Raw genomic sequence first — 13,710 nt, 5'->3', positions numbered from 1 at the left:
AATCTCTCCCTCTTTCTCTATCTCTATCTCTCTATCAATCTCTCCCTCTTTCTCTATCTCTATCTCTCCATCGATCTCTCCCTCTTTCTCTATCTCTATCTCTCTATCTATCTCTCCCTCTTTCTCTATCTCTATCTCTCTATCTATCTCTCCCTCTTTCTCTATCTCTATCTCTCTATCTGTCTCTCCCTCTTTGTCTATCTCTATCAAACTCTCTCTCTATCTCTATCTCTTTCTCTTTTTCTATCTGTCTGTCTATGTTTTTCTCCGTGTATATCTATCTCTCTGTCTGTGTCTCTCTCTTTATATATATATATATATGTCTCTGTCTCTCTCTTTTGATATCTATCTATCTGTCTCTCTCTATACTTCTATATCTATCTCTCTATTTATCTATGTCTCTATCTATTGATCTCTCTATCTGTCCATCTCTCTCTTTAAATATCTATCTCTCTGTCTCTCTCTATACATATATATGTCTATCTATCTATCGATCTCTCTATCCACCTCTCTCTCTATAGATATAGATATAAGCATGTGAATGGTTCATTAAAGAGGGATAATTTTGAAAACTCTTAATGTAGGGAGTAAATATTCATTTTTGAAAATTTTAAGTCTATAAGTCATATTTTTATGTAGGTCATGTTGAAATTTGCTCCAAATTGTGATGACTCTTTAAGGAAGGTTCATTTATAACGAAATATTTTTATGGCTTTGCATTCTTTTGGAAGGCTGATGGGGGATTGTTTGAAGGTAATTGTTTGTTCCTTGCCTTGCTTTTTGGAACATCTAAATTCCTCTATATTTCGGCTTCGTGGGTCCATTTGTGGGTCTTCTAGATTTCTTTCAGATATAGATTGAGCTCTCCATTGATGAACATGTATTCTTTATACACAAACTTTTTGTTAAGTTTTGTGTGAGATGTTTGAGGTTCAAAAAATCAAGAAAACAAACTTCAAAAAGAAATTTTGCATTTGAAAGGATTGCTCGATGGGGGTAAATTTTTTAAATATATATATTCTTCAATAGACACAGACAAAATCCCGAACCGAGACAAGCTTATTCATCTGAACAGTGATAATACATAAATAGACAAAAAAGGTGTACATGGGGAACTGAACTAATAAGTGGATTATGTGCCTTTGGAGTGATCAATTGGGGAATGTTCCATGGCTGATGAGTTCTGCCTGGAGAAGAGATTAGGATAAGAAAAGTAAGGATCATCATCCATGGAGAGAGAGCGGAGAGTACGGCTGTCATCTGGGAACCGAGTTGCCATCCCTGAAGAATCATCTTCTGCTGTCTGGAGAGGTATCACTGGCCTGTCACCAGCATCATCATCATAATGGCTAACTTTTTCTGTTTCCTCTGAGAAAGGGCCAGTCCTTCCCACCAGCTCTGCCATCTTCACCTGTGCCAGGCTCGCCGCTAGCCTCGCAGCCGCTGCTGCTCTCTCAGCAGTTTCCGCTGCCGCATTGGCTGCTGCAACAGCATCCTGCAACTCCTTGTCAAGCTCACCTCTTTTTCTCAATATGGCAGGAGTTGACTCAGAAGCCAGAGAGAGCTTCTCAGCTTCTTCCACTTCTGGCAGTGAGGGCTCTGGAGGCGACAGAGCCACCTTGTTTGGCGGTGGCGTCACCAGGTTTGGCGGGTGCACTTCTTGCTTGGGAGGCGGCGGTGTAAAGAAGGGAAGGAACTGATCTGAAGAGTTTAGCACTGGGCCCTCATTTATTTTGTTCAAAATGGCAGGGGTTGACTCAGAAGAAGTGGAGAGTTTTACGCCTTCCTCCCCAGCTGACAGTGAGGACTCAGATGGCAAATGGGTCACCAGGTTCAGTGGTGGCGCCCCAGGTTGTGGTGGTGGCACTATCAGGTTTGGTGGCGACAGCCCTGACAGGTTTGATGGTGGCTTGATGAAAGGATGGAAATCATCTGATGCCTTTGATGCAGGCGTTTCATTATGTTCTGTTGTTGGAGTTGGGAATGCTCTAGGAACCTCTGGAAGATCCAAAAAGTCCAATGCGTCGTGAGAATCAGACTCGAATTCATGTGAGGCCTTGTTTTGCAGCGGTGGTGGATTGATCAAATGGCCAGGTCCATTCTGAGGTAGCAAAAGATCTTCGGGGTTAACATTTGATAAATCAACAGGTTATAATGGAGATGGATCTTCATTCTACTCACCAGTAGATCTTCATATGTGGTTTCCGAGTCAGTTGGATCCCAGTCAACTTCGTGTTCTTCGGCGATCTCTTTCAAAAGCTTTAGCTTGGCGTCTGTTGCGGGGGCCCGGACAGAGAGCAGCTCAACGATCTGTTAAGTATAAATCAGACTACAATTTTTTAATCTTCTTTTATTATAAATTGGAGGAAAAGGAGGGCAAAGTGACCTGACGGTTGACCCCTGAGTCAGGGAGTAGCTCAGCAGCCGCGTTGACAAAGTCTTTTCCATACTTGCTAGAAAACATCATCTGGGCCTGCTGGAGCTCAGGTAAATCTGCGCACCTTGGTGCCGCAAAACATATGCTGGATATTGCCTCCTTCAGGTCCAGAGGGCATTCTCTAGTTTATACCAAAACAAGATCGTCATTAACAGCTTCTTTCCAAAAGCATCCCAACAATTTAAAAAAAAATTAACAAGTGCGACTGTTTCAAAAATTATTCCACTCCGAATACCATAGTTTCCCTTTTAGAAGTCGACAGGAAACATTATATCAGAGCACTTCAATATGGGACGGAGAAGATGAAACAAGGAACGAAAGATTGATTCCATGTTGTGAGTGGATCACAGCTTAAACAACAAGTCTCCTCTTCTTTCTTTCGAAAGAAGAATGGACTTCAAAGATCTCTTCTCTCACACGAATAAAATGGGGAAATATCGATAACTAGTTATCTCTCATCTAGTTTAGGGAAAATAATTATTACTCCTGAGGAATCTTTGTTAACTCTCCTTTTTCTGGACAAGAAAATTATTTCTTGTTTACCTGTCATTGGTAAATCTACAGCTTTTACAACTTGAGGAGCTTATCTCAAGAAGCTTATTTCTTTCTCTTCCACATTAGGTTAAGAAAAGATATCGCGCCACTATAAACTAGTTTAGCTCTCTTCAAGCTCGTTTACAGCTTGAAGGGCTTCTCCCCAGTAAATTATTTCTCCCTGTATCTGATTAATCAGAACATATGTGTCTAGGATGTAGATTTGATGTAAAAATTTCTGATTCCCAACGATAATCAGATAGCTTTGTACCTCTGGCTCTCGATGATGGGAAGGCGCACAACGATCAGCTCGCAAAAGAGCTCGAGAATCTCTTGGGCCGCCATCATGTTCTCTTCTCTAATTATATGCTCCACCTGCAATTCTCATGCATCAATTCAAAGTCAAATCCAATCTCAAAATAAAAATCTGTAGTTACGGGAACAAGAATATAAGCAATTTACACGAATGCGCGCCGTAGCTTCCTGGCCCGAAGAAAGAAGATTAGCGATGTCCCGACGCATCTGCTTCAGTTGCAACACCCGGCGATTGCGAAGCAGCTTTATTCGAGGAATCGTCAGCTTCAAGAGTGTCTTACTGCAACATCAAGCAAACGCTAAAGATTTGGCACGGGAAAGATCTCGAATGATTACTCCGCAATCAGCTTTGAAAATCGAAAAGAATTGACCAAATTCGAAACGGAAAAATTCAACAGATCGCAATGAAAATAGTCGAATTGATCACCATCTGGCGCCCCTGAAGACACCGGCCCTGCCGAAGAACGCATCCAATACCGACATGGCTCCGATCCACGCCTAAATTGCGAAGCAACGATTGAAGTGGACTCTGCCGTAGCGAGTATGATGAAGAGAGAGAAAGTAGAGAGAGAAAGTGGAAGAGAAAGTGAAGAGAGAATATAAAGCGGAGAGAAGGCCCTGCGATTTTCTTCGACAAGAAGCAACGATGTTTAATGGGCTTGTGGACCGGCCCTTTTTGGTAATTTAACAAGCTTTGGGTTGGCCTGTCTATTATTGAATACCGGATAGGATAGTGTGAATACTTGAACTAGGGAACGGCAGCCTTCATCCGTCACGTCACACACCACGGGGACGGCAACGCGAAGGATGACGTGATCGTGACGGTGATGAAATTAGGGCCCGTGACAGTGACGGTGACGGTGATGGATGACGAACTGGGCGTGACGGTGACGCGACGGTGGCAGGGGGCCTCAGACGAATTATGTGACAGGACGGCAGGATGACGGTCGAGACGGATTTTTAAAAATGACCAAAAAAGTTAAAAAATGTTAGATTTAAGCTTTTCGACAGCCAAGATTTTGCCACGTGGCGTCAAAAGATGGCACGTAACTTGAACTCAATTTCTTGGCATTTTGCAGAAAAGTCCCTGCATTAATTCGCGTGCTCAGAAGGATGCTATCCAAAGATAATTGGAGATATGCCCCTCCAATTTTTTCTCCTCTGCGTGGTTGTTTTTCCCGTCACACGTCACGGTGATGCCGTCCGGTGACGGAGACGTGACAGGGACACCGCAAACTGTGATGGTGACGCAAACGTGACGGACTTTTCCGAAATCCTCGGACGTGTGACGGGATGGTGACGTCATGAAACTTTCATCACGTCACCGTCCGTCATGGATCGTCATCCATCCCGTCACGTCTGGGGCGTCACATCCCAGACGTGCCGTTCCCTAACTTGAACTACCCCAATTTATGAAAACCTGTTGCCGGCATTTCTTAAATATGAAATCAAATACTACATAGAATGTAGTGATAATCAATGATAATTCAAATTGTATCCAACAACTTCATAAACACGGTTTCAGCATTCAATACTTGCCCAAAATGTTACTGAGTACTCTATTCTATGCTTTTTTCTTGGGATATATACATCAATAATTGGCTGGGATATAATTTTCTTCACTAAAAACTGGCCTCCTGAGTAGGGTTTGATGGTTTCGGTCCAGTTATAGTCTTTACAAAAGATTTTCGTACCTAAAGATTGGCCAGGTTCTGGTACATTCTTGTTCGGTTCCAGTGTAGGCCTGGTCCGATCAGGTTGACTTGTGAATGTTAAAGTCAAAGTATAATTTTTTTGTTGATGGTTATGAATGCCCCTTCATAAATGTTGGTAATGAATGCCCCTTCATCTTCCTTCCCTTCTTTAACCCCTCTCACTCTATCTCCCTCTCTAGGTCTTTCTTCCTCAACACCTTTTCTTCATGGGGAACTTTTAGGGTGAAGAACAAAGGACAAAATGTTCAGTAGAGAACGAGGTTTTCATGGGTTCTTGCAGTCCATTTTCAAAAAAGAAGTCCGCTTCGTCAAGTGGGTGCCTTTAGACAGTCAATTGTGTTGTGGCTACACTGAGCACAATAGAAACCTCTATGGTGTGTTGGATTTAATATTTTTTAGAATTTCTTAAAAACAATTTAAATAAATATTTAAGAATTTACTTTCTGTTCCAGTCTGGTTTCACCCTTGGACCTAACCGTGCCAGACCAACTGGTCCACCCTCAAATGGGGGATCTATAGTCCTGGTTTGGTTCAGTCTGACGGCTTCTCAGTCCTAAATGTCCAACCCTACTCCTGAATCTACCTTTCTTTAACATATTTTTTAATTGAATAATAAAATATGTCATTCATATTAATTGAAAATTTTAAAATCTGCGTTGTCCAGTGGAAAATATCTTGAAACCCCTTGATATCAAATAAATATCCACAAAGGAACTGATATACTTTACTTTGAATTCGAAATCAAACCATAATTTTGGTAATTCAAATATTGGTGAAACCGTTAATTATTTTTGTGAATTTTGGCTGATATCATTTTTAGCTAATAATACATATTTTTTCAGTAAGAATTACTGGACCTCTTTTGAAGTTGTTATCATTAATGTTGGAGGGCTTATTGGACGGTTTATTTATGTTCATGCCCTTGGAACTCCATTTATATATTACCACATTTTTTGGGGGTAATGTACTTAATCTTCCTCAATGAGGTCATGGTGAGGACAGAAAGAATAGATCCCTACTCAAGCATTGTTGAGTGTGAGTTTCCTCTCATACTTCTTATAATTCTATCAATTATATTCTCCAATTTCTCTAGCTACATTCAGAGTATACTTCATCTATAACTAGGTTCCCTTATGTTTAAGATTTCTCCTATTTTGGATCAAAGTTCAAAAGTCTGGATTATCTTTTTCTGACATACAATTTACTCGAAAGCATTGCTTTCAAATGTATGCATAAACTTTCATTATGCTAATAACTTTTTATCAATTTTATATCATCATTTTAAAAACCCTCATTAAATATGTGAGTCGGCAATCTGAAGACACTATTGAGCATATATTTCAACATTTTCCATCTATCATTAAAAGTCTCTTGGTAACACTGAAAAATAGAAAATGAACTTCAGAAATAACTTTTAGTAGATACATTGGTTCATCCCTTCCATGAGTTAACTTCCTGAAGAATATATCTCAACCAATCCTTAACTGAAGATATATTATGATATTGAGTTATAACACATACTCTGGGGGATTCTTCAAAGTTCCAAAAAGGCTTTGACAAAGCTATATTATGAAAGTGAATTAATTGAATGAATAAGGGAAATGGTCCTGATATGTGAATCCATTATTGTGACATAATTATACTCAAGAGTAGTATAATGATCGCAAAGGTCCATATCCGATTAGTGTGAGTTGGTTAAAGGGTCATCCTTTCACTTTATACTTCCAACCAGTTGACAACATTTTGACCAAAAGCATATTCTACTTTGAGATTAGGTGCAATTTTCCTCAATTCCGTTTAATTACAAATAAATCCATTCAAACAACTGCCAAAAGATTCAAGTTTGATGGGGAAATTTTTTTTTTTTAATTTTTTTAATAAAGGGAACATCAACATATTACTTCATTCAATTCTACCAATAAAAACAAAAAAATTAATTCATCCAATTATCTTTAAATAGAAGTCTAGTGTTTTCTTGGTGAAAGGCATAAAGAAGTATCGCTGCAAAGTAATTTTAAAAAATTAAATCCAGAGATTTAATACATATTATAAACAATTCTGATATCAAATAAAATTTTCAATTGAGAAAATACAATAACTTTGTTATAATTCGAGCAGGACTCCTAGATTAAGGTTCTTGAAAAAAGTAGTTTGCCATTTGATCTCGACAATATGCTAAAAGTGTAACTGTAATAAATTAAATGGCCAGCATCTTCAAGGGACAAATGTAAAGAATAGTTTTTATTTTGAAAACAAAATAGGCATGACAATTTTAGCCTCTTAATAATATGTTGAAAACCCCTTGATATTCAATGGCGGTTCACAAAGGAAATTATTTATTTTAATTTCATTTATGAATCAAACCATAAATTTTGGTAATTCAAATCTTGGTGCAGTCATTAAATATATTTATAAATGGTCTTGCATTTGATTCTTAGTTAATAACTCATATTTGTGTATAGGTACTCTTGCCCTCGTTTGAAGTTTTTACTGCATTATCATACAAATATGAGGTTTCACTTATTTTCACACCCTTATGTCCATTTTTATCAGATTTTTGGTTTTTTATTGCTACCTATGGTATTCATTATTCCTCCATTAGGACGCATTGAGAAGTTAGAGTTAGAGTTAGAATAAATTACTAACCATGAATTGATGAGTTAGAGTTTCCTCCCATATTTTGTATAATTCTCTCAACTACTATGTTATCCATTTTACCTAGTTACATTTAGATTATATTACCTTTGTAACTATATTCCCCCATGTATTATGTTTACTGTTTTCATTTCTCGAATAAAGGGTGAAACTCTGCATTATCTTTTTCTAACATTCAACTTACTCTGAAGCCTCGCATTCATATGTCTTCATAACATTTCCTCTCGCTATATTTCGCATTCAACTAACAACTTTTATCATATTTATATTATTATTGATGGAAATGTATTTGGCCAACAAGCCAATCACACATTCTATATTTTGCTCCATGTTCATCAATAGAACATATTCATTCTAGTGCACGTGAGATGCTTATAATGAAGTCAATGAATACATGATCGGACTTAATGAATTATGATGAGATCATAATACAGAGATCACTAGTCTTTAGGCATGTGTTCTAAATATTCATATTCTAAGGGGATACTTGAGAAAGACATCAAAGTATCCAGATCGAATATCATTATCTAGCGTCACTCATATAATGAGTATGGCCTGTCCCGTAGCTATTATTGTGCATATACTAAGGATAGATAATGGGTACTTAATGGAGCGCGCCCATACAACACCGAGGATATGTCATCGGAGCCGCCCTCATCATCATCAGCATCAACACCGGTCCGTGTCCAGCCCAATCGGCACGCCAAAGCATCTATGAAGACACCAGGGTTTAAATACCCCGGGTAATGCACGCCCGCGTACGTGCTCGTGTTTTAATTTCCTCCTATTTCATTTGTCCAGTTTCATGTTTTGTTTTCATCACGGCGAGTTCACCGTACTCATCGTGATGCGTCCGTATCGTCGTGTTTTATCCGTCGTTTTATTCCAATATCGTTTTAAAATTTCCTCTTTTGTTTTTTTTTCATTTTAAGTGTTGTAAAAGGGTTCCCTTATTGGGCCCCTTTAATAAACTATGTAGCAGGCCCATGAGGGCCATGATGGGCGCGTTCTAGAACAGATCTGGAAGTTGTTTTCAGATCTCACCCAAGAGAAGAGAAGAAGAAGGGGAAGGAAGAGAAGAGAGAAGAAGAGAGGGAGAAGGAAGAGGAAGGAGGGGGAAGGCATAGGAGCATGCCAACCCGTCGCAGCATACCATCCCCCCTTGCACGCTGCTTTCAGACCTCCATCAAATGTTCCTTCTACCATGCGCTGACGCTCGTTGTAACTGACTTCACCATCGGACATATCGCAGATTGCCTTTCTGACCTCATCGATGTCGTCTGTTGCATCGTCGACAACCGCCTGCTCGGTGTAGCGTGTCGCCAATCAAGTGATATTATCATTTTCTAGCGAGGCCGCCCTTGGTCGACCCACTTCCAGTTGATGACTCGATTGCCCGGTTCTTCATGTTCGCACCATCGTCAAACGCGGGAGCCAACCATTGGACTGTTCAACCGATCCACATGCGATTGTCGTGTGGACTGAAACACCGACACCTTCGTTGTGAATTCTCACGATGACTTATGCCCTCTTGGAGATGCAGCCCAAAAGCCCATTTTTTGAGGCCCATTAGCAAGTTGTAGCCCAAGAAGGAGATTATTCTAGAACTGACATGATCTACAGAAATATACCTAAAGCCCCTCAAAATCCTCTGACATGATTTTCTCTGACAAGATCTTTTGACAGGATTTTCCCTGACAATATCTTCTGACAAGATTTTCTCTAACAATATCTTCTGGCAGAATCCTCTACCAGATTCTTCTTCTGCCAAGATCTCTGCTCTAACTTGTCAGAGATGCATATATTTTGTTTTGCCCCATCAGGATCTTCTTGAGCCACACAAATACCTCCTGATAGCTTCGACAGGCCCCAAAATCTGCGGGATATCTCTGCTCAGGCCTGGCAGGCTGCTTATCCTCTGTTTTAGCTTGTCATAATTATTTTTTTCAATGTTTTGACTTGTCTTGTCATGGGTACAATCATTATGGACGACCCTGCACTTGTCGTTGCCTATATAAGGCCCCCATGTACCCCTCAATGGGCATTATTGAAATCTATTGTGTTGTTGAAACTGTTGTTTCTCTCTCCTTGAGTGTTCTCTTTGTTAGAGAGTGCTTATGTGCTTGTGGATTCAAGGGTTGGGGAGGCTAGTTATGTGGATTCAGGAATTAGCTCTTTCAAGTAGACAAAGGTTTCTGGATTCAAGTCTTGTTCCTACATTGTTCGTGTACTATGGCTGCGTCACTTGGCAGATCCATGCACGAGTCGTCGCGTGGACTCGACCCTCCGTATTTACGTTGTAGACGCTGATGTCAACGGTCACATGCTGCTTCCATCTAGGATCCGCCTAGTGGTGACAACCGATGGTTGATATAGTTGCATTGCCTCCCAATCACTCCTTCGTCATTCCCCAATGCTGCTAGATCACTCATCGATTACAAAAGAACCAGACAACCTGGTCGAACGGGAGTCTGACAACCAGTGGCATTCGCGATCAAGACAATCATTGGTGTTATTATCAAGCCCATACATTGGTCACCGGCCATTTGTGTGGTCCCTAACACGAGGAGCTCGTCGACGGCTGTCTGAAACTATTGTTGTTGTCGATTGGGTTGTCGTTGCCGCTGCCAAAAGCCAACGCCACCGCCACAAGCGTCCATCGTATTTGCAGCACGGGGACCTCCAAGGCTGTTGTCTGTGTCCACACACACCCGCACTCCACTTGCGACGATCTCCATCTAGGTCACGCAGCGGAACTTCGACATTTTGATTTTGGTGCCACCACCGCGCCTCTGTCCAGTACTCTATCTCCTCGCCTTCGCTCCCCAACCCCTCACTCTAGTGTTGTGCTACCGTCGTTTGTCGAGTTGCTATGCGCCCTTCTCTGGCACGCGTCCACCATTATCTGCCTGCATTGGCCCGTGTGCCGACGTATTCTCCGATGACGAACGCCAACACCAACGAGGTATGTCGTCTCCTTGCTCGTCAGTTACATTGCTTTCTACAATATATTTTTGGCTGCACTTCTCCGCGCTCGGGTTAATAGGTGAGAGGATTTATCGAGAAAATTACGAATTGAGTGAATTCTTTGGTACAGGTCGAGACCGTCCGTTATGTGCGAGGGCCAATGGAAAGTCTTCTGTTTGACACCGTAGTCGTCGTCGTCGCTCCGACAAGGGTTAAGAGGTCACCGTCGTCATCATTGGTCGTCCATTCGAACATTAGAGATCGATGAATTTCCCCACGAGTTAGGGCCTTAACGTAGTTCCACCTAAGGTTTGCGTCATCACGTAGTTACATCTCATAGTGAATTACCCGTTGCACGACGACACCTCAACATCTAGCATCATCTTGGTATCAGAGCATCGTCTCAATAGTCCGGACAAGGACACCGTCAACATCCAGCATCAGTGTTTTTTGGTGGAAAGAGTTCATTATATTGATCCGTACGGATCCCTGAATCATATAATACTAAACTGTCAATTAGATTACTTCACGTCACGGTTGTGTAACAGGCCCTTAGACGTGAGACACCAAAGACATATTGTGGACAAATAATTGTACTTTGACTATGACCTACAAGTCTCTAATCATGGGATTGTAAACAGTCTTAGTCGAGGATCATCAAGAAGCTCATGAAGACGATTGAGTGGTCAAGATGAGATTGTCCACCCTTGGTATAAGAGGTGATAGTTAAAGGAAGACAATGTGATGAATTCCTAGGCCAACGCAATGAAATATCAGAGAAAAGTTCTCTGACAACTGTCTTAGACTATTGATTTCTGAACGCATCAATAATAAATTGGATGACCGATAAGGATTTGACAGCTGACCATACCCGTAGTCATCCTAGGAGCGTCAAGTAGATGAGGAGATAATACGTACATTGTAACTGATGAATTTCAGGTTCCATGAGAGTCGATACACACTCCTTTTTATCTTATAGAGAACGAGGTGTAGCTTGGCACCCCATGGGTTGAAGACTCAACCTATCGATTGGATTAAATAGATCTGACATGCATTAATTTATATGACGATATTGTTAATTAATTTGAAAGTCCAATAAAGGTTATTAAGCCATTGGAGTCATTAACTAGACTGATATATGGGCCTAGAGGGTCACACACAAATGATCTTTTAGACATTGGAAGATATACTTAAGTATGGGGGGTTTTATGAAAAATACCCCTTTAGTATAAATAGAGGAAGGCCTTAAACAAAATTCACTCAAACTATAATTGTTTAGGGGCCTTTCCCTTCTCCCTTCTCCCCACAAATCTACTTCATTATTTACGTAATCTGGATGGTGTAACAAAGGTAACAAATGTTGAATAGAGCTCGTCAAGGTGAAGGAGGCGATTCGACTTATCGAGGATTGTATGGATATGTCTAGAGGATGCACACATGAGTAACTAGACTCATCTCACTATAGAATCCAATAAATCAGGGATGTGATCCATGCCAAAGTGATTCGTTTCATGTTTTGTTGATGTTGATATGGTTTTGTTATAATTCTTCCGATGTATGGAATCATCATGTTAATCCAAATCAAGGCGTCTAGAACCGAACAATAGATAAGCTTAAGTTGAAGCTCTAAAGATGAAGCTAGTGGAGGTTGGACAGACACTACCTAGGAGTGGTAGTTCACGGCAAGCGAGCAGCTATACCGAGCCGTACGACAATAGAAAACACTATCTTCAGAAATCTTGCATCTAGTGGCTCGAGAGGGTCATCTTAACATGAGCATTTGTCGTGCATCAATTACCACTAACCAATCACTTCACAAGTGTACATCTATGCTAGAGACTTATAACCAAGATCTAGAATGACCCCATCACCTGAGTTATGACATCAGGTGATTGTGAAATAAGATGGAGGAGAGAGAGATTGAGAGAGAGTGTGTGTTACATTTAGAATAGAAAGAGAGAGAGAGAGTGTGTGTGTGTGTGTGTTATCTTTAGAATAGAAAGAGAGAGAAGAGAGATAGAGAGAGAGAGTGTGTGTGTGTGTGTTATCTTTAGAATAGAAAGAGAGAGAAGAGAGATAGAGAGAGTGTGTGTGTGTGTGTTTGTGTTACCTTTAGAATAGAAAGAGAGAGAGAGAGTGTGTGTGTGTGTGTGTTACCTTTAGAATAGAAAGAGAGAGAGAAGAGAGATAGAGAGAGAGTGTGTGTGTGTTACCTTTAGAATGGAAAGAGAGAGAGGGGGAGAGAGAGAAGAGAGATAGAGAGAGAATGTTACCTTTAGAATAAAAAGAGAGAGTATGTGTGTGTGTTACCTTTGGAATAAAGAGAGGGAGAGTGTGTGTGTGTTACCTTTAGAGTAAAGAGAGAGAGAGAGAGAGAGAGTGTGTGTGTGTGTGTGTGTGTTACCTTTAGAGTAAAGAGAGAGAGAGAGAGTGTGTGTGTTACCTTTAGAATAGAGAAAGAGAGATATAGAGAGAGAGAATCTAAACTTTAGAAGAGAGATAGAGAGAGTGTGTTAGCTTTAGAATAAAGAGAGAGAGAGATAGAGAGCTATAAAATAAATACAGGAACATTGGTCCAAAGCTATTAAATCTAGATGTAACGGCACTGATGCTAGACATGGTCCAAACCGTGTGAGCGAATCCCGCTCGTGTGGTTGGCCGAAGGTGCGGTGCGGTGCGGTAAATCGCACACGATTTTCGCACACCGCACCGCACGCCGCGCAGGGGTCGGTGCGGAGCGGTTTTGTGCGGATGTGCGAAAATTTGAAGGTGCCGCACCCCCCCCCTCCCCTCCCTCCCGCGCCCGCCCCTCCCCCCGTCGCCGCTCTCTCTCCACCTTCCACCCCCTAGCTGCCGCCCCCACCCCCTGCCTCCTCCTGCCGCCGCTAACACCCCCGCCGCCGCATGCCCCCTCCGCCGGCCTCCACCCCACTCCTCCCTTGGCCGCTGCTCTCTCCCGGCCCTCCGCCCCCGCCGCGCTCTCTCCGCTCTCCTCCCCTGCCGCCGCCCGCCCCTCCCTGCCGCCTCCTCCCCAGCCGCCGCCCTCTCTCCGCCCTCCCCCCCCCCATCGCTCTCTCTCCAGCCCCC

At 41.6% G+C, this 13,710-nt stretch overlaps 1 protein-coding gene across 1 annotated transcript; it reads right to left on the bottom strand.

Annotated features, from left to right (window-relative positions):
* Positions 1-1,038: 1,038 nt before the first annotated feature.
* LOC144711200 (uncharacterized) lies at positions 1,039-3,891 on the bottom strand. The gene is made up of 6 exons (XM_078585131.1): positions 3,714-3,891; positions 3,434-3,566; positions 3,243-3,346; positions 2,387-2,558; positions 2,182-2,310; positions 1,039-2,101 (listed from the first exon to the last, which is right to left on the bottom strand). Exons 1-6 carry the CDS (start codon positions 3,767-3,769, stop codon positions 1,133-1,135), a joined length of 1,563 nt encoding a protein of 520 aa, XP_078441257.1. The 5' UTR covers positions 3,770-3,891; the 3' UTR covers positions 1,039-1,132.
* Positions 3,892-13,710: the final 9,819 nt, after the last annotated feature.

Source organism: Wolffia australiana, chromosome 13 (assembly GCF_029677425.1).
Source record: "Wolffia australiana isolate 7733 chromosome 13, ASM2967742v1".
Taxonomy (NCBI): Eukaryota; Viridiplantae; Streptophyta; class Magnoliopsida; order Alismatales; family Araceae; genus Wolffia; species Wolffia australiana.
The sequence above is the reverse complement of the archived record's forward strand: the minus strand, read 5'-3'. Positions and strand labels throughout refer to the sequence as shown.